We start from the raw sequence: 22,438 nt of genomic DNA on the forward strand, positions 1-22,438 counted from the left end.
AAAGGCCTGTAGGAAACCCAGGCTGCATATTATCTGAGTCCTAGGAAAGGGACAGCAGTTTGAAAATCACCTAGGTCATACCTGAAGGTAATACATGAACTAATTTTAGGGTGTGTGCTGGAGGGACGGGTTTGTTGGAACTTTCTCCTGAGAGATGCTGGTGTGTGCTATTCTCCTACCCCTCTTCTATAATTTAGCTGGTCTGACACTGGCAGGCACCATTTCTGACACTATTAACTTTGCTAACACTGTTCATCCCACCCTAGCATTTCCATGAGGACCCAGTCATGTGAGAGGCAGGCTGTAAACTGACAAAGTCCTTACAGTCTAGGGCTTAGCCCAAGACTAAGCTCTTCCCCACACCCTTGGCTGTTGCATGGTGGGGGGTAGTGCACTCTTAAAGAGGATTCCTGTTTATACCTTAGATATGTGACTTTTTATCAGACTCTCGTTTTGCAGATGGCTTTGCTCTTTGCACTATAAAATAAAGCTCACTAGGGGTATAGGGGCTTTTTGGTAGGTCATCAGCCACCAGAAGACCTCTTGATCCCATTCTTTTTCTATTTCTTAATTCCGCACTGTTCTCCTTCAGGATCTGCACAATTATGAGTTGTGCTGGTTCACAGCAGTCAGGCTAGCACCCCTCCAAAGTGACTCTTGTTTTGTCACACCTAGTGGGTGGCCTTAGTCAGCACAAGCACACACCAGGGTGTTTGCAAAAGTGTGGCTGAGCCTCACAGTCAGCCACTTCAAAAGCGTGCCCTACACACCAGTGAGCCTGCAACAGCTGCATCCAGGCCTCACCTGTCACTGTGTCCACAGAAACTGTGGCCCAGACACAACAGGAGACTACACTAGTCCACCCAGAAAACACGTCTGGAACATGTGGCTCTGATGACATGGGGGATTCCACCACCGGGCCCCACAGGACACTTTCTAAATAAGGCCACTTTTTCAAGACTAGGAGTTTTAGCCTACCTACCTAATTCTTAGAAACAAACAGGTAAAATGAGAGAAAAGAAAAAACAGGACAAAACCCCAGAAAAAGAACTAAATGAAACTGAAGTAAAGCTGTCTACTAAATGAAAAATTCAAAGCAAGTCATAAAGATGCTCATTGAAATCTGTGAACAAATGAATAAATTTGATGAGAAACTCAGAGATAAAAATGATAGGAAATTTTCAGAATTGGAGAATTTAACAACTGATATAAAAAACATATGGGAGGAAATAAGCATTAAATCAGATGACAGAGAAGAATGGATCAGCAATCAGGAAGACAGGATAGTAGAAAATACCCAACTGAAAGATCAAGAAAAAAAAAAAAGAACTAAAAAGATTGAGGATAACATAAGGTCCCTTTGTGATCATATCAAGCATACTAACATTCAAATAATAGGGGTCCCAGAAGGAGAAGAGCGAGAGAAGGGGACAGAAAACCTATTTGAAGAAATAATGGCTGAAAACTTCCCTAGCCTGGTGAAGGAAACAGATATCCAAGTCCAGGAAGCAAAAAGAGGCCCAAATAAGATGAATCGAAAAGAGACCCACTCCAGGACACATTAAATTGTTAAGAGTTAAAAATAAAGAGAAAAACTACTAGTTACATACAAGGGAATGTTTATAAGACTATCAGCTGATTTTTCAACAGAAACTTGGCAGGCCAGAAGGTAGTGGCACAATACATTCAATATGATGAAAGAAAAACCTATAACCAAGAATACTTGACCCAGCAAGGTTATCATTCTGAATTGAAGGAGAGATCAAGATTTTCACTGACAGGCAAAAGCTATATAAGTCATCACCAGTAAACCAGCATTACAGGAAATGTTAAAGGGAATTCTTTAAGTGGAAAAGAAAAGGCCAAAACTAGAAATAATATATGAAAGAAAAACAAATCTGCCTTTACTAATCTGCCTAACTAGTAAAGGCAGAGTTAGTAGACCATTTATAAATCTTATACGAGAACAATTGAATGGCAATAAGCACATACCTATCAACAATTACATAAATGTAAACTAAGTGCTCCACTGAAAAAACACAGGGTGATTGAATAGATATAAAAACAAGACCTTCACATATACTGCTTACATGAGACTCCAGATTGAAAGACATATAGACGGAAAGAAAAGGGATAGGAAAGATACTTCATGAAAATGGAAACAAAAAAAGAAGTTAGGACAGCAATTCTTATATCAGACAAAATAGACTTTAAAACAAAGGCAATGACAAAAGACAGAGAAGAACCCAGCAATTACACTTCCAGGTTTTATCTAAAGAAAACAAAATTAACTTGAGAAGATAGTGTCCGTAAAGTCATGGTGCACTTTTGACCAGTCACAGGAAAGCAACAAAAAACGATAGAAATGTGAAATCTGCACCAAATAAAAGGAAAACTCTCCCAGTTTCATACCTATTCAGTGTAGTTTGATGTGGGCTCACGCACAGATTTTTTAGGGCTCCTTAGGTAGCTATCCCGTATAGCCTCTACAGACTCGTCACTGACTGATGGCCTACCAGAACGGGGTTTCTCCACCAAACTGCCGGTTTCCTTCAACTGCTTATCCCACTGAGTAATGTTATTCCTATGTGGTGGCGCTTCGTTCTAAACGCACCAATATTCACGTTGCACTTTGGTCACAGTTTTGATTTTAGCAAGCCACAGAACACACTGAACTTTCCTCTGTACTGTCCACATCTTGACTGGCATGGCCGTGGGGTGCTCCGCTATATACACAGTGTACGTCATCTGCGCATGCGCACATGCTGCCACATCATCCTACAGAAACTGGAAGGGTTTTCCTTTTATTTGGTGCAGATTTCACATTTCTATCATCTTTTGTTGCTTTCCTGTGACCGGTTCAAAAGTGCACCATGACTTTACAGACACACTGTATATGCGCCGCTATATTCACTGCTACATTATTTACAATGGCCAAGATATGGAAGCCACCTAGGTTGCTTAGCCTCCTAGGTTCATCAATGGATGAATAAAGAAGTGGATACACACACAAACACCAGAACATTACTCAGCCATGAAAAAGAGTTAAATCTTGCCATGTGTGACAATATGGATAGACCTAAAGGGTACTGTGCTACGTGAAGTAAGTCAGAGTAAGACAAACACTATCATTTCACTTATGTGAGGAATCTAACAAAATGAAGCATGAACAAACACTCATAGATACAGAAAAACTGGTAGTTTCTAGAGAGTTGAGAGGTTGGGTATGGGCAAAAAGGTGAAGGGGATTAATAGGTACAAACTTATAGTTGTAACGTAAATCATGAGGATATAAAGTAGCACATAGGAAACAAAGTATCACAATAACTTTGCATGGTGACAGATGGATAAGGGACTTTCTGTGTTGATCACTTTGTAAGGTATATAACTGAAATCTCACTATGTTGTACACTTGAAACTAATACAATGTATGTCAACTATAATTTAAAAAGAGATTACATTACAGAAAAAAAATGAGGCCAATGGTTTGTTTACTCTCTGTAAAAATTACTGTAAGATAACCAAGGTTGTTCATACTTAACTTCAGAGAGAAGTACCATAGAAATTTACACTCTGTATTTGGAATAAAGTGACTGGGACTGGAACATTAAAAAATAAAATAAAATCACTATGCCATAAATGTGCATAGCAAGGCTTGACTGATACCCATAGTAAGAGTTTAATTTTTCAAGCTTGGGTTCAATGTGCTAAAATATGACCTGTTTATTTTAAGCTCAATTTTAACATATAGTGTTGCTTTCAACTTAATGCTTCTGGGGCAGTTTTTTTTTTTAGAGCAGACAGCAAGTACTAATTAGAGAATTCTCAAGTAAACTTAATTACTAAAAAGAGAAAGAGCTACTATACTACTGACACTAAAATACTGCGGAATAGAAAATTTCCTCTAACCTTCAGTGCCCTCATGTTTTAAAGTCATAATAATATTCTTCTCAATAGGCTTACTATGAAGATTAAATAAGGTTAGTCATGAAAACTTGCTGAGACAAAATCTGGCATAAAGCACTCAGCAAGTGCTTGCAATTACCTTGTATTACCTAATCAAAGACTAGCATTAAGAATAAGCTATTAAAATACAGTTTAAAAAAAGTAAGCCCTGGCTGGTTGGCTCAGTGGTAGAGCGTTGGCCTGGCGTGCAGGAGTCCCAGGTTCGATTCCCGGCCAGAGCACACAGGAGAAGTGCCCATCTGCTTCTCCACCGCACCCCCTCTCCTTCCTCTCTGTCTCTCTCTTCCCCTCCCGCAGCCAAGGCTCCACTGGAGCAAAGTTGGCCCGGACACTGAGGATGGCTCCATGGCCTCTGCCTCAGGCGCTAGAATGGCCCTGGTTGCAACAGAGCAACACCCCAGATGGGCAGAGCATCACCCCCTGGTGGGCATGCCGGCTGGATCCTGGTCGGGTGCATGTGGGAGTCTGTCTGATTGCCTCTCCGTTTCCAACTTCAGAAAAATACAAAAAAAAAAAAAAAGTAGAAAGGTCCTGGCCAGTTGGCTCAGCAGTGAGTGTCGGCCTGGTATGTGTAAGTCCCGGGTTTGATTCCTGGCCAGGGCACACAGGAGAAGTGCCCATCTGCTTCTCTACCCTTCCCCCTCTCCTTCCTCTCTCTTTCTCTCTCTCTTCCCCTCCTGCAGCAAAGGCTCCACTGAAGCAAAGTTGGCCCTGGCACTGAGGATGGCTCCATGGCCTCTGCCTCAGGCACTAGAATGGCTCCAGCCACAGTGTAGCAACGTCCCAGATAGGCAGAGCATAGCCCCCTGGTGGGCATGCCAGGTGGATCTGGTTGGGCACATGCGGGAGTCTGACTGCCTCCCCGCTTCTACCTTCAGGAAAATACAAAAAAAGAAAGTAGACATTCTTCTATCTCAGAAATTACCCTCTATGAAAAATTATGCTTAAAATACCTTCAGAATTTACAATAGTACTTTTATTATATAACAACACAAGTTAAGAACTTCTATTTATTTATAGTTATGGTATCATCTAGAGCAGTGGTAGTCAACCTGGTCCCTAACGCCCACTAGTGAGCATTCCAGTATAAATAAAAATATAGATTTAAGTATAAATAAAAAGATAGGTTTAACTATAGTAAGTTGTTTTATAAAGATTTATTCTGCCAAACTTAGTGAAAATCTGACATAAAGTACTTGGTAATTATTATTATATGCTTTAACTTACTGTAACTCTACTCTATAAATTTTATAAAGTAAAGTTACTTCCCTACTTTATAAATCACCATTACTGTGGAACTAGTGGGCAGTTAGAAAATTTTTCTATTAACAGAGATACAAAAGTGGGCGGTAGGTATAAAAAGGTTGACTACCCCTGATCCAGAATAATAGATGTAGATTTAGATAATCTTGAATCAAGGAAGGTCATCATTTTGCCACTGTTACTATGGCAACCTATTCCACCTGGTGGCAGTGTACCATTAATAAATTGAGGGTACAGTCCTAAGAAAAAAGCAAAACCTTAAAATTGACAAAACCAAAATTTTAACATCATGTTCTCAGCAAAACAGTGCTGTAAAAATTAACTCAGATGACAAAAAGCCTAACACTGAAACTTTAGAAATTATTTTGCATAATAAAACAACACACAATTTTAAATACAGAGGCCTAAGAAGTCAATTCTATATTCAAGTTAAAAAAAAAAGAACACTTCAGTTGTTTCCATGTCTTGGATACTGTGAATAACGCTGAAATGAACACAGGCAACATATACCTTTGGAAATAAATGTTTTCAAATTTGGGGTAGATATCCAGAAGAGGGGCTGCTGTGTCATACAGTAACCCTAGGCTTTATTTTTTGAGGAACCTACATACTATCTTCCATAGCAGCTGCACCAGTTTACATTCCCACCACCAGTGAATGAGGGTTCCATTTTGTCCACAACCTCTCCAACATTTGTTATTACCTGTCTTATTGATAACAGCCATCCTAACAGGTGTGATGTTACGTCAAACTGTCCTTTGATAGATGACTGAACAAAGATGTGGTGCAAATATTCAATGGAATACTATTTGGCCATAAGAAAAGATGAAATACTGCCATTTGAAAAAACATGGATAGATCTTGAGAATATCACGATAAGCAGTATGTAAATCAGAAGAGACTAAGATCTGTAAGATTTCACACATAGGTAAGATATAAAACTGAAAGCAACAAATGAACAAACACAGCCAACAGTATAGTGGTTACCAGAGGGAAGGGGATTGGGAGGGTGCAAAGGGTAAAGAGGGTCCAATGTATGATGACAAAAGGATTTGACTTTGGGTGGTAAACACACCATGTTATATACAATGATGTACTATAGACCTGTATATTTGAAACCTACATTAACTTTATTAACCAGTCACTCCAACTTAAAAAAAAAGCCCAACCTTGCCCCTGCCATCCTACACGCAAAGAAGCATCTGCGGCTGCCGCCACCACCAGAAAGTTAAAATAATGGACAAAGGAAAAGTAAAACTTTTCAAATAATTTTGCCCAATACCATCCACCCTTCCTCCTCATAGTTTCAATAGTGTGGCAAGCCTGCTGTTAGAAAAATGTTTACTCTGCACAGGAAAATGTTCTGATATTACTGTAATCATCCCACTTGCGTATAATAATCTTTTCCCCTCAGTTAAAAATCATCTTTTCATTTGTCTTCAGTAAACCCCCTGGTAAAAATTTTAGCATTTCAAACCTGCTGGAACTACGAGATCTTCTTGACGCATTGTAACTTCTGGGCGGTGTTCTAGATTTTTTATCCTTCTTTCTTCTCTCTTCCATCTCTTTGGATCTGTCCTTTTCTCGTTCCTTTTCTTTATCCTGCTCTTTTTCCTTCTCTTTGTCTCGTTCTTTTTCATGCTCTTTTTCTCGCTCTCTCTCTCTGTCCTTTTCCTTGTCTTTATCCTTCTCCCGTTCTTTCTCCCGGTCTTTATCTTTGTTTTTACCCCGTTCCTTTTCTTTTTCACGTTCCTTTTCCCTGTCTCTCTCTTTTTCCCTTTCCTTTTCTCTATCTTTTTCTTTTACTCTTTCCTTTTCCTTGATCTTTTCTCGGGTATCTTTTCTCTTGTCCCTTTAAAAACAAAAATAAGTAAGTAAATTCATAACTGAAATAATTCTCCCCAAAAAGACCTCCAGTCTCTTTCTTCAATAATTATCAACACAAAACAATTTATACTTGTTAGAAGGCATCACAAATAAATTTCTATGTAACTCAGTTGAAACTGAATCTAGTAAATAAAACAATTACCAGGTGACATTAAGTACAGTGGTCTGGAAACCTCATGGGTCATAACAGCCATCAGATTCAAATCAATGGCAACTAATATTAGTCATTACTAAAACAATCACAAAAAAGTTTAATTTCTTTCATTAAAAACCTAAACCAGAACAGATTTTTATCAAATAAAGTTATTAAAAAACTATCCTTAATTTTCCAAAAACTCACCGTGAATGCGAACGACTCCTTGACTTCCGTCTCTCCCTGGATTTAGAGCGTTTTTTATGTGGGCTCTTAGATCTACGTCTATCTTTTTGTCTTGAACGTGATCTATTATGGGATCTACTCCTAAAGAAAAACAAATTGTTAGAATATCAAACCTTTTCCTTAGAATTTCAATTTTTAAAAATTTAGTATCTTTTCAAATAAGAGAATTTTAGAACCTATCTCAAAAGTATTTATCAGTATTTTTAAATTCTCTATGATGTAATGTCTCAGATTATCTAAAATAAATATATTTACTGGAAACTTTACCAGATAGGTCATTGTCTAGAACACAAAGATAAAACCAAAAAAAAAAAGTTTATTTCTTATGTCAAATTTAAGTTGATAGTTTCAAGTGTGGCATTCTTTTGCTTATTGTTTTTCCTTTTATTTCTCCAAGAATGTCTCCCAGCACAGCAGAATATACCTCCATCAAAACAGAAGGCAAATCAATGCTAGTTCTGTGAACTGTCTCTTCTCATGTGAATCTCTTTTACTAATTCTTATATTCCTCAATTAGCACAGAAGACTTCTCCTATGGTCCAAGTTTTCATACCACAAATTGTCTTTTCACTCTTGGTTTGCATGTAATATGACTGCTTATGATTATATCTTGACAGAGTAGTGGTTATATAGTTCAATAGTTATTGTAAATGGCTGTGTGCTGTTTGTCATAACACATACTAAGAACAGATAAGCAGCACAGTACCAATGATAGCACTAGTGTGACAAAACTAAACATCATTATTTATGAGTTAAAGCTACATATAATCAAATGTTGGATCTACCAGGCATTGATTTTATAACTATATAAAAATAGCTATTTTTTTAAAAAAATCTTTATTACTAGAATTCTTGAAGGAAAAATAACTGCTATTCCAATTGTGAGATTCTCTTGGCTCATCTTCCCCAGTGAAATAACTGCTTATGTAATGTGATTTTTTTTCATAATGAATTCGCCTGGGAACTTTGCACTAATATAACAAATGAAATGAATAACACCTTAAAGTGATAAGACTCACTGTCTTTGGAGTCAATCTGGCCCTAACACTCAGCTCTGACACACAATAACTATGAGAACTCTGGCTAGTTGATCTCTCCCAGCCTAAGCTTTTTCATTTTACCACAGAATAGGAATTATAACTGCCTTGGCTGGTTGGCTCAGTTGCAGAGCATCAACCCAGTGTGTGGAAGTCCTGGGTTCAATTCTCAGTCAAGGCACACAGGAGAAGCAACCATCTGCTTTTCCTTCCACACCCCCCTTCCCCTCCCACAACCATAGCTTGACTGACTCAAGCATGTTGGGCCCGGGTGCTGAGGATGGCTCCATGGAGCCTCTGCTTCAGGCACTAAAAATAGCTCTGTTGCAGGCATGGGTCCCAGATGGGCAGAGCATTGGCCCCAGATGGGGGGTTGCCAAGTGGATCCCAGCTGGGATGCATGAGGGAGTCTATCTCTCCTCCTATTGCTTAAATAAAAAAATAAAATAAAAAGAATTATATCTACATCTTCTAGGGCTGTCATGAGGATTAAATCAGATAATGTATGTAAAATTAATTTTCTAGCAGTCTCTGGCACAGAGAAAATGCTTAAAATTCTTAACTATCAATACCATCATCAATAATAATAAATGAAAACTTTAAATTCTATCTTTAATGGATTCCAAGGAGGTCAGATGAACTTCTACAAGTATGTTTTATATAATTAAAACTCATCTTGAGTTATACTTTCATGAATTAAAATAAATATCTATATATATACATATACAGATAAATATATATACATATATACATATTTATAAATATATATATAAAGAAATACATAAATGCTTGTGGTATACTATGAAACCAGAAAACCCTCTAGACAACCCTCAATAATGAAATCTTGTATTTTAAGCACATTTTTCAGTTAAAATGTTTCCAATAGCTAGTTTTCAACTGAACCACCCATCTATTATGTCTTTAAAAAATATACATTTATCTTTATACTACATTTTAAATAATTCATAGTTTGTTGAATTTTTACCACTAATAATCTAAGAGATCAAGTAATAGGTATTAAAGCAAAAATGCAAAACTTAGAACATTTTTAGTTCACTTACAGATGTCCACAATAGGGTAATGTAATAAAAAGCCTTTGCTTCTATGTACTTAATAAAAAGGCTTAAGATTTCTGTTCTAGTTAACCTTGCTAAAAATATAAATAATTTTATTTTACTCAAACAGTGCTTTCCAACCTTAATTAAGCAAAGAAACACCTTTTAAATATTTAAGCATAGCACTAATAAAGTTAGTAATAAAAAAGCACTATCACTTGGCTTCCTACCTTACCCTGTAGGTCCTCAGAGTTTGAAAATTACTGCCCAGGAATAAATACTGTATTCTAATTCTGACATTAAATATTTTCGTGTTGCTAACTCATTCTCTAGTCACAAGTTTTTTGACTAGGAATACTAAAATCTTCAAATCAAGAGCAAATCTAACCCAACCAGTTAAAGGTCTGAGTAATAATAGTTAGCAGTACTCATTTTAGAGAAATGTGTAAAATTGCATTTATAAATTAAACTGTGATTAAAGGCCAACTTACCATCATGTTTCTTCAAATATCATTTGTAAGTCAGTGTTTCCCATAAAATATTATAAAATATCTTAATAGTTCCTATGCTGGTCTGTAAAGGTTACTTATCTTTAAAATATAATAATTATAGTACTACCACCTTTCCTAACCCTGTCCCTATGAAAAACATAAAAATTTGAAACAAAGTGAAAGCACATCACCTTAGTCCTAACCAAGGTCACAGTGACAAGAAACCACTTCCTCCCATGTAACATAAGAAGGGGAAGGGATAGGGAAAGGGTGAGGGGAGGTTTTAGAAGCACCTGAGAACAGTGAGAATGCAGAACAAGGTGAGCCTTCAAGAGCAGGGCTCCTGCAACCCACACAACCTGCTAAATCTAGCTGGTCAGAGCCAAAGCTGAGGGTATCAAATCCTACCAGCAGGGAAGCGGAAGACAAGAAATGCCTGCCATTTCTCTGCCTTGAGTTGGCGGAAAATTACTTCCATGGCAAGATCCTTAAGTCAAATGTTTTTTTGGTAAGGGTTTTCTTCTTTTCCTTTAAACAGAACTAATCCTCTTATGTATTTCTTTTTTCTTTCCAATTTTTTTTTAGCATTTGAGAATGAGTTTATTTACTATCTGATGGATGAAGATAACTATTCCCTTGTTTACTCAAGAGACAGGATACTTAGATTGGAGGTCATCAGTAAAATGTCTTTGGATTCCTAAGTATGTTTCTTTTTTCCATTTTAAAATCATTTTTATTTTTCAATTACAGTTAGTTTATTACATTATTACATTAGTTTTAGGTGTATGCCCCAGTGAGTTGACATTACATAACTTACCAAGTGATCATCCCCATATATCTCACACACATGTGGCACCATAGTTATTAGATTATTGACATCATCCCCTATGTTGCATTTTACATCCCCATTTTATATATGACTCTAAAAACTTAGTAAAAGCTACGTTTCTATAAATCATGTATAAAAATAGTACATGCTTACAAAAGTGTGTATGTGTGCACATATGCATGTATACATGTGTATATATGAAGATACTTGTATATACAGTTGACCCTTGAACAATGTAGGGGTTGGGGGGATGCTGACCCCTCCACAGTAGAAAATTTCCTGACTCCCCAAAAACTTCAGTCATCCCTCACTATCCACAGAGGACTGGTTCCAGAACTGTATCCCTCCCCAACCACAGATACCAAAATCTGCAAATACTAAAGTCTATTATACAAAATAGTATGGAATAACACATATGGTTGGCCTTCCGCATCCATGCATTCCCAACCTGTGGATAGAAAATACTGTCTTCGCCCTGGCCGGTTGGCTCAGCGGTAGAGCGTCGGCCTAGCGTGCGGAGGACCCGGGTTCGATTCCCGGCCAGGGCACATAGGAGAAGCGCCCATTTGCTTCTCCACCCCTCCGCCGCGCTTTCCTCTCTGTCTCTCTCTTCCCCTCCCGCAGCCAAGGCTCCATTGGAGCAGAGATGGCCCGGGCGCTGGGCATGGCTCTGTGGCCTCTGCCTCAGGCGCTAGAGTGGCTCTGGTCGCAATATGGCGACGCCCAGGATGGGCAGAGCATCGCCCCCTGGGGGGCAGAGCACCGCCCCTGGTGGGCGTGCCGGGTGGATCCCGGTCGGGCGCATGCGGGAGTCTGTCTGACTGTCTCTCCCTGTTTCCAGCTTCAGAAAAATGAAAAAAAAAAAAAAAAAAAAAAAAAAAAAAGAAAATACTGTCTTCAATCTGTGGTTGGTTTAATCCATAAATCCTAAACCTGCAGATATGACAGCTGACTATATATTTATCAAGAAGAATCCACATGTAAGTGGGCCCATAAAGTTCAAATCTATGTTGTTCAGGAGTCAATTGTATGCATGCTAAGAATAAGTAATTTATAATGCTACACAGTTATATAAACCTACAAGAAAGCACTCCCATGAATGAGAACCATAATTAACACATTTTATTATAGACTGAATAATCCTCCCCCAACACTTGGGAGGGGAAAATATCCAAATATATTTAAAGTGATAAAAAGCAAAAACCTTAAAATGGGTAGTTACATTATTTGCCCCAAGAGATAAAGCTTCCCAGAGGTTATCAAGAAAACAATGTTAATCATTAAGTCCTGCTTTATTCTAGCCTTAGAAATCCACTGAGATATTAGAGTTGGTGCCTGGCTTTTATAATCAACACAAAATGAAATTTAGGTCTTTGGTCTATTTCCTCAGAAAAGAAGTTGTTATTCTTCAGTTCAATTCTGTATTTCCTTGATCTCCTTTACGTTCACCACATCCTGTCAATGTATGGTAATATCCCCAATCAAGTACCACTGTTTCTATACCCCTTTCCTTCTCCAATTCTGGCTTGTGCTGCACTGCATCATTCCCTGTACATGAAACAACTTCCTTCACTTGGACCTGAACTTGCCTTACTGTAAGGCCTTGATGGAAAAGACAGTAAGAACACACACCAAAAGAGATATTTGCAAATTAAGAGCAACAGAGAAATATATGTCAGTAAATAGCAAGACACAAATTCTACTCGAGTCAAAGAAAGAATATCATATTTTCCTATCTCATTGTTTCAATCTCCTCAAACAATACAAATACAGACTACACTGAGCTTGTTGGTGAGGTTCAACATACAGCAACAGACTGGTTCCCTCCCTCAAACTCTTCCCTCCTTCGCTAATACCCCCACATCATGCACACACACACAGACACACACACTTTCCTCCTCTACCTTTTCTTTTTAGACATAAGTGTATGTGCACATACAGTATGCGGTTAGGATTCACTATATATTATTTCACATTTCGGTAACAACCCCTTCATATCTTAAAAACAATAAAACTTATCACCTTCAGATTGGCAACCAAGATGGTGTTGCAAGTTTAGATTTTGAAGTCCCCTTTGTGCCAAATACAACACAACGAAATTAAAAAGAAAATTAAAACAGCAGAGTTATGCTAAAAAATAAGGTAAACAGAACAAAAACAGAGCTTAAGCACAATAACTGGAACCAAAGCCATAAGTTACTCCTGTGTTTCAGGTCCCAAAGTATCAAAGATAGGCAACAACTTGAAAACAAGATCTAGGGTGGTACTTCCCACCTTGAGTGGATGGGGGGAGATGGGGCTGAAACTATAGCAACATTTTCAGCATCATTATATACATGGTTCTCTTTCCTTAATATGAAAAGTTTCTGCCAGTTCTGTAAAAATACTACTTTACTCTTAGAAAAATAAAAAACAGTAGCTCTGGCCGGGTTAGAGCATCAACGTGATACACCAAGGTTGCAGATTTAATCCCCAGTCAGGGCACATACAGGAATCAACCAATGAATGCATAAATAAATAGAACGAATCAACATCTCTCTCTCTTTCCCTCTCCCTCCCCCTTCGTCTCTCAAAAATCAATAAAATAAAATTTTAAATGAGAAATAGAGCATCTTGACATAGAAAACCAACTTCTAAAATTAAAAATTGAAAATTATATATTAATTAGACAAAATTTCATTCTTAACTGTATCATAATTAAAGCAATATTTAATGGAAATCATAATTCCTGGTGAACTCTATAAAATTTCTGATATTTAGACAAAAACTCAGAAATCTTACCTATTTTAAATACAAAACCAAAACAATTTAAAATGATAGCAGAGACTCTCACCTGTGTTTTGATTGTGATCTTTTCCTTCTAGAATGGGATTTTGAGCTAGACCTGGATTTTGAACGAGTGTGGGAACGAGATCGACCGCCTTTTCTTTCATTGCTCTTTCCAGACTCTGGGAGGAAAAAACCACTTTGCAGTGTAAGCTCAGAACAATTAAAGATCCCAGTTAATAATCAGGCACAAGTGGAATGTACCACATATAGTGCAAGGGGCCTACTCTCTGTACATCCTCCTCCTCTGCAATTATCCTTCAGAAACATCCAAGAAAGTCATTGCATAAACTCGTTGAGTGCAGCCACCCTGCAGCAGTACATATAAACCAGATGATTATAAACAGCTGTTCGTAGTATTTTGTTGCTGCCATAATGCACGATTATAACATGTCTGTAATTCCTATAACAGTGATTTTAAATCCTTTCTCCATTTTGCTAGAATTGAAGCTTAAATTCTGAGTGCTAATCTGCTCAAATGTAAACCATCTAGACAATTTTAGTTTGGATTTTTAATTTTAGTTAGCAACACAAAAGTCTCAAGAGGCAGGTATTCTTTTATCTTGCTAAAACAGTGTACTTTTTCTAAATCAAACAGTGTACTTTTTCTAAATCATAGACCTTATTTTTAAAATTAAAACTTTGATGAAAAGTGTCTCTTTAATCATCACATTTTAAATGTATTTATTCTTTTTAGCCTCACAATAACATACTTTGCTTTAAGCAAATCAGTTTTGAGCACTAATTTTGTTTTTTAGAGTATAAAAAACTAACTGCCTCAGGCTAATGTGCCTCAATTCAGTATCACTGGAAAAGAATGTTTGTGCTAAAACCTCTTTGACCTTTGACATTATTAATAAGTCACTTACTCTTTCTTGAGTTTCAGTCTTCTTGTTTGTAAAATGAAGGGACTGAACAAGATAATTTCTAAAATTCCTTGCAGTTCTGATTCTGCGAGATCTTAATGTAACAACACTATGGCCTTACCTGGTTCAATCGCTGCTGAGATAAATGACTGAGCCTCTCGTACTCGCTTCATTACTTCTTCTAACTCCTTAGCTGCAGCCTGAGGTGTCATCTCAGGGGGTTTTACTATTGCATTGTTGGAGTGATTTATTCTAAATTAAAAACATTAGCATATCACAAATATACACCACCTTTTACAAAACATGAAACAAACATTTATATGTACATATACTTATAAATTGACAGCTCAAAAGCACATTAACAGTAATATTGCTAAATACAGAATAACCAAAACCAACCTCAAAACCATACTGAATCTCATCCTCGCCTGCCATTCTCTCTTGTTAACAAAGCCAAAACCAAGGGGAAAAGAAAACTCAACACTACTTGACCTCTAACAATTTGAATAGACCAGAACACCCGCTTTCCTGCACAGCTTAGAATATAATGAAAATGTTGACACCAAGATTAAAATGAATCATTTCTAGTTATTTGTCCTTTAACAGCAGAATCCTGAACAAACTATATAACTAAGGCAACTGCCTATGAAATTCAGATAAAACTGTTACCTCAATAATCTGCAAGAAACAGAATTTCTAGTCTTGAGGATGTGACAGGCTGCATCAACTTTTCATTTTGAAAACAAAGATGTGAGTCAACCTTAAAACTCAAAATCTTTGATTTAAGTCATTTCCAGGTAATTAGTTTCTTTTTCCTGGGATGCTGGATCTACCAAAATTCTAAAGTTTAGCCCATTTGTTAAATTGTCCGTTTGTCTAGTCATAGTGCAAAGACAACTTGACTTGTTAATGTTTATGGAGAAAGACCTACAATCATTATGTAGGGTATATAAACAACATTAACATTAAATTAGACCTTATAAAATAGAAAATAAGATGTCTTCAAATACAACCGTAAAGGCTAAAATGGTATCTCAGGTATTCATTTATACTTAACACAAAGTCTTCCTTTCCACAAATTGCCAATTACTATTAAAAAGAAAAAAAAAAGCCTTAATTACATCAAAAATACTTTAAAGTTTTTCAAAATCATTAAAATTTCTTTGTTTAGGGTTTCTTACTTCAGTGGCCTGTCTCCAAACATAACTCCATTAAAAGCAAGGGCCCTTGGTACAGAATTTTGGTCTGCAAATTCCACAAAAGCAAACCGAGTTGGCTGAGTCTCATCACCTGCCATCCGTACAAACTTCACTTCTCCAACTTGTTTAAAAAATTCAAGTAGCTGATCAGCTGTCGTTGTCTGAGGAAACAAAGAAACATTTTAATAAAGTATATTCTTTTTTTAAAAAAATCAGGTAAATATTACTACATTTATGTGATTTTTAAGAAGGAAAGAATCAATTCTTTATTGATTACCTGGGAATTCAAATTGCCAACATAGACTGTTCTCCTGATTTCATCAATTTTGGAAGGATCCACATTTCCCATAAGTGGTGGCTGTGGTATCTCTCCAAGTGTTGCAATATTGGGGTCTAGTGCTGCTGCTGGTATAGCTCCCAAACTGCTAAGGGAAACACCCAGCTTAAAAAAAACAAGAAAAGCACATATTTTCAGTTAGTATCAAAAACTATCATTCTCTAACCTTGAAAAGAACTGATCAACTCAACAAGATTGGGAAGAAACTGGGGACTCCTACCTTTAAGCGAGATATATGTAAGAATTATTGAGAGTCAAGTCAGAGTAGCTTGTATTTTACCTACTTTTAAACTTATTAAAAACAGTCAATTCTCATTATTTGCAATAGTTATAGCCTATAAAGTTGCCACAAACACTGAATTATTGAATACTGAATTATTTCTCCTAGAGAAAATACAGGGCTAGGTACCTACAAGCCTCGAGTCACAATATTTTCATCAACCAATACATAACCTTGTTTTATGTGTGTTTGTTTAAAGACATCTTATTATATATACTGCAGATTCATTAACACTGAACTCATAGCCAGAAGCACTATCAACTCATTCCTGAATAAATCCTAACATATTTTCTCTGTACAACACCTCACAGCCTTCCAGCCCGTAGAAAGGCCAGACAGCACTTTAGCACTACTCTTTGGCGCTAATTTAACAAAAAGTACAAAATGTGAAAAACATGGTGTTGAACAAACCATAAATATCTACCCTGGAGATATTACAGGTTCAATTTCAGACCACCACAATAAAACGAGCTGTAATCTGTTTGCTATTGGAGGGTATTGTTTTCAATTTGTAGGAAAACACACACACACACACACACACACACACATCTGTGAAGCACAATAAAGAGCAGTGCAATAAAACAAGGTACATCTGTACAGCGGTACATCTGTACAGCACTACGTCTAAAACAAGACAGAGCAATGCTGTTTGATTTCATTGGAAATGTACATATCAAGCAACTCAAATTTTTCATCCAATCTATGTATGTCAATGACTAACTGCAAAAGCACAATTACTGAATTTGAACTTTCAAGTAAAGTTTAGCTAATGAGTGAATTCACAAATAATAACTGTCTTGGGTATTCAACAACACTGTGTAATAGTTAACAATATTATAGACCTAATTTTTGCTGGGTTATCATATTAACCCTAACAGACAGCTATTATTATTATGCCAGTACCACAGATAAAGAAGACTGAGAGAATTAAATAATTTTCCCAAAGCTACTCAGCTAACACATGGCGAAAGCAGGGTACCATCATGCACAGACTAAAATTAAAACAGGGGTGAAGTTTACCTAAAATATTTAACCCTTACTTATACTATTGTAGGAAAAGGACAAAACCTTTAAATCATCTTTCATAAAATTATTAAATTCAGTTTTTAGTTCAAGATTTTCATTTCTTTGTTTGTAGAGAGAAGAGAAAGAGAAAAAGAGGGAGAAGCAGGAAGCATCAACCCATAGTAGTTGCTTCCTGCATGTGCCTTGGCCAGGCAACCCCAGGGTTTCGAACCCGCGACCTCAGCGTTCCAGGTCAACAATTTATCCACTGAGTCACCACAAGCCAGGCTAGTTCAAGCATTAAAGAACATTTTTTTTTTTTTTTTTTTGGTGACAGACACTGAGATAATCAGAGGGACAGAGAGACAGGAATGGAGAGAGATGAGAAGCATCAATTCTTCGTTGCAGCACCTTAGTTGTTCATTGATGACTTTCTCATATGTGCCTCACCAAGGGGGGGGAGAGAGATACAGCAGAGTGAGAGACCCCTTGCTCAAGCCAGCAACCTTAGGCTTCAAGCCAGCATCCTTTGGGATCAAGCCAGTGACCCCACACTCAAACTGGTGAGCCTGCACTCAAGCCAGATGAGCCTGAGCTCAAGATGGCAACCTCAGGGTTTCAAACTTGGGTCCTCTGCATCCCAGTCCGACGCTCTTTCCACTGCACCACCATCCAGTCAGCGTACAGAACATACTGTATTTTTAATGTGAAATTAAACTAGAAAAGATAGAAATCTCTGAATTTGAAAATTGGAAAGCCACATGCAAAAGAATGAAACTTGACTACAGTTTGTCTCCTTGCACAAAAATTAATTCAAAGTGGATTAAAGACCTAAATATAAGATCTGAAACAATAAATTATACAAAAGAAAACATAGGTACTAAACTCATGGACTTTGGCTATAGAGAACATTTTATGAATTTGACTCCAGTGGCAAAGGAAGTGAAGGCAAAGATAAATGAATGGGAGTACATTAAACTAGGAAGCTTCTGCACAGCAAAAGAAACTGACAACAAAAAAGACAGCCAACTAAATAGGAGATGACATTTTCAAACAACAGCTAAGGGCCTAATATCCAAAATAGACAAAGAACTCACAAAACTCAGCAACAAACAAGCAAAAAGTCCAATAAAAAATGGGAAGAGGACATGAACAGACACTTTTCCCAGGAAGAAATACAAATGGCCAATAGATATATGAAAATATGATCATCTTCACTAGCTATTAGAGAAACGCAAATCAAAACAACAATGAGATACCACCTCACACCTGTTAGATTAGCTATTTATCAATAAGACAGGTAATAACAAGTGATGGAGAGGCTGTGGAGAAAAAGGAACCCTCATTCACTGCTGGTGGGAATGTAAAATGGTACAGCCACTATAGAAAACAGTATGGCGGTTGCTCAAAAAATTTAGAATAAAACTACCATATGACCCAGCAATCCCTCTATTGCAGTGATTTTCAATCTTTGTTTCTCACACACTCATAAACTAATTACTAAAGAAAAAGGGGCCCTGACCTCTTCTTCTTTAGTAACTAATTTATTTGTGCCATGAGATGAAAATGGTTGTATTTAGTCAGGGGCACTGACCTTAGTAATTAGTGTGTGTTTGTGCCATGAAAAAAAAAGGTTGAGGGTACCCGAAAAACTCATAAACTCTGGTATATAAAGACATATGCACCCCCACATTCATCGCAATCACAACACTGTTCACAGTGGTCAAGACATAGAAACAACGGAAATGCCCATCAATAGAAGATTGGATAAAGAAGATGTGGTACATACACTACAGAATACTACTCAGCCATAAGAAATGATGACATCGGATCATTTACAACAACATGGATGGACCTTGAGAACATTATACTGAGTGAAATAAGTAAATCAGAAAAAAAACAAGAACTGTATGATTCCATACATAGGTGGGACACAAAATTGAGTCTCATGGACACAGATAAGAGTGCAGTGGTTACCAGGGGGAGGGGAAGAGAGGTGAGGGAGGGGGTAAGGGGAGAGGGATAGACTTAAAGAGATACAAAATATAGGGTGACAGAAGATGATTTGACTTTGGATGATGGGTATATAGCATAATTGACTGTCCAAATGATGTGGAGATGTTTTCTCTAAATCTATGGACTCTAGTTGACCAATGTCACCCCGTTAAATTTAATTATCTAAATAAAAAAATAAATTACAAAAAAAAAGAAAATGGGAAGTTTTGGAGAATTAACAAAAAGACCTTTCAAGGAAAAAAACACTACCGTTTTCATTTCCATGTATGTGATTTAAGAAAATTTTGAGCATTTACTGCATATTGTAATATTGTTGCAAAACTACTATTCAACAACTTTTAAGTAATACTTCCTCAAAAGGTGAAAATATAAGTTGATGAAAATAGTATCACTTATGCTTGTCATAGCAACCAGTGTGTGAGCTTTTAAAAACATGTCAAACAGCGTCTTAACCCTGCCTAAAACTCATCAGTGTCTTCTGATTACATTTAGAATAAAACTCAAACACCTTTCCATAGTCTAAAAAGCCCTATTCAGTCAATGGCCTATCTATCCCTCCCTTCACTCACTATGCTTCAACTATACTGACTGCCATTCTGTATCTTGAACACACAATTTTTTCCTAACTACAGCTTTTCACTTGGTGTTCCTTCTGCTTAGAAAGCTCTTCTCCGTCCTTCTACCAACTGAATCCTTCAATATCAGTTTAATAATCCCCCGAAGAGGCCTTCCCTGACCTTATATGAAGTTTTTTTAACTCTCTACCATATGTTTTCCTTCACAGCACTTATTATTGTGACAGCTTGCTACTAACAGGTATTAGATTTGTTGCTTACCATCACCATTTCAAGTTACTATAAAGTTGTAGAAAATACCTTAATTCAAAACTAGTGAATGATCTCTGTGAGCCATGGCTACCACCCTCTCAACCTAGCCTCTCTCCATGTGTTGCTTCTATACTCACACTGCTCTTCCCCAATCCTGTCTTCTATGGACTAAGGCACACAAACAGTAGAGGGTCACACCTTAAATTTCTATTTTTTTTTCTGTGCAAGAGAATTATATACAGTTAAGCTAAATCACAAATTAGAGTCTAACTGCTTGTTTTGCATGGATTTAAAGCATTAAATAGACCGTTCCAGGTATTCCTTCTTGTTAATCCTTTTGACCTGGCAAATTTCTCTACTGGGACATGTAATCATAGGTCTAATTCAACCTCTTTTTTTTTTTTTCAAATTTAAAGATCAATCAGATCTATTTTAGAAACTTTTTCCTCTCTCTCTCTAGTTTTCATTATACTGTTCTTCTAAACCTATGATATGGTAGGCACCTATCACATATGGTTATTTGACTTTTAATTCATTAAAATTCAGTGCCACAGTCACACTAGCCACATTTCAAGTGCTCAACAGGTCAACTACTGGTGGCTCCCACACTCACTAGTACAGATACAGACATTTCCATCATGGCAGAAAGTTCTATTGGGTGAGGCTGCTCTGCAATAATACATTTACCCTTCTTTAGATTAATCTACTTTCTAGCCCTGGTCTAAGGAACCTAAATATAATATTTAGTTACCCTTTTCGTCTTTGATGGGTTAAAGATGATCTGGCCTCCAGATGTAATACTTTTTTGCCTTCTGACATAGAAACTCTGGCTTCTCTAAACATATGACTTTTTAAATAGAAAATTGGTGAACAGCTTCACTCAATGGAAAATTTACAAGTAAACCTTTTTATTGTCTGGAAAATAAAGTTCTAGGCCCAAGATGAGTAAGTACAAAAACTCTAAAGTAGAAATGTGCTCGGCATGTCCATGAACCAGCAAAGCCAATGTGGCTGAAGTACAGCAAGCCTGGGAAACAGGAAAAAAGATCACAGAGGTAGCCAGGAGTCAAAATACAATGAGTAACCTTTCTTCTGTTTTCTAACTAAAATTATTCTTCATAGCCCTGGCCGGTTGGCTCAGTGGTAGAGCGTCGGCCTGGCATGCAGAAGTCCTGGGTTCTATTCCCGGCCAGGGCACACAGGAGAAGCGCCCATCTGCTTCTCCACCCCTTCCCCTCTCCTTCCTCTCTAAGTCTCTCTCTTCCCCTCCTGCAGCCAAGGCTCCATTGGAGCAAAGATGGCCCGGGTGCTGGGGATGGCTCCTTGGCCTCTGCCCCAGGTGCTGGAGTGGCTCTGGCCCCGGAGGGGCAGAGCATCGCCCCCTGGTGGGCAGAGTGTCGCCCCCTGGTGGGCAGAGCGACGCCCCCTGGTGGGCGTGCCGGGTGGATCCCGGTCGGGCGCATGCGGGAATCTGTCTGACTGTCTCTCCCTGTTTCTAGCTTTGGAAAAATACAAAAAAAAATAATAATAATAATAATAAAATTATTCTTCATAAACTAAGTTTTATAGTAACAGATTACCTATAGCTGAATTAAGAGGAAACCATTTCACCTTAGGACAACAAATCAGATAGCAAAAAATATTTGGGGTGGGGGGTGACCCAGAAATTAACATATTAAAATATACACACCATAAAATATCTAGAAAGCTCAATACAAATGATCAACCACTGAATTAAAAAGCATTTCCCTCTATAAATCACAATGTAGGTATCCAGCACAATGTCATATAAAAATTTTAAGAACCGTTAAAAAAAAAAATTTTTTAGAGCCTCCACTTCAAAGTTTCAGAAAGTACTTTGTAACCTGGATAAATTAACTACAATCATAAAGTTTATGAGTTCATTCCCTATTAATCCAGCACCACACAGCTAGATAAAACTTTCAATTAAGGTGAGATTTATATATTGCCTTAGCCTTATTTTTGGAAGGAAAATTGTCCTTTTTTTAAAACCAATAGTATAGCCTGACCAGGTGGTGGCACAATGGATAGAGCATCGGACTGGGACACAAAGGACCCAGACTCGAGACCCCGAGGTCGCCAGCTTGAGTGCAGGCTCATCTGGTTTGAGCAAAGCTCACCAGCTTGGACCCAAGGTCGCTGGCTCAAGCAAGG

At 37.5% G+C, this 22,438-nt stretch overlaps 1 protein-coding gene across 4 annotated transcripts in view; it reads right to left on the minus strand.

Moving 5' to 3' along the window:
• Positions 1–22,438, minus strand: part of SREK1 (splicing regulatory glutamic acid and lysine rich protein 1) — a 64,136-nt gene that overhangs the window by 18,637 nt on the left and 23,061 nt on the right. For 3 of the 4 annotated variants that reach the window (XM_066242078.1, XM_066242069.1, XM_066242084.1), the window contains exons 4-9: positions 16,076–16,240; positions 15,781–15,959; positions 14,721–14,851; positions 13,741–13,855; positions 7,457–7,576; positions 6,707–7,081 (exon numbers count right to left, since the gene is read on the minus strand). In XM_066242078.1, the coding sequence (XP_066098175.1) occupies positions 6,707–7,081; positions 7,457–7,576; positions 13,741–13,855; positions 14,721–14,851; positions 15,781–15,959; positions 16,076–16,240 (1,085 nt within the window). Of the gene's footprint in view, positions 1–6,706; positions 7,082–7,456; positions 7,577–13,740; positions 13,856–14,720; positions 14,852–15,780; positions 15,960–16,075; positions 16,241–22,438 lie in introns of those variants that run through there. The other variant, XM_066242093.1, reaches the window with a different exon arrangement.

This window comes from Saccopteryx bilineata, chromosome 1 (assembly GCF_036850765.1).
Source record: "Saccopteryx bilineata isolate mSacBil1 chromosome 1, mSacBil1_pri_phased_curated, whole genome shotgun sequence".
Classification (NCBI taxonomy): domain Eukaryota; kingdom Metazoa; phylum Chordata; class Mammalia; order Chiroptera; family Emballonuridae; genus Saccopteryx; species Saccopteryx bilineata.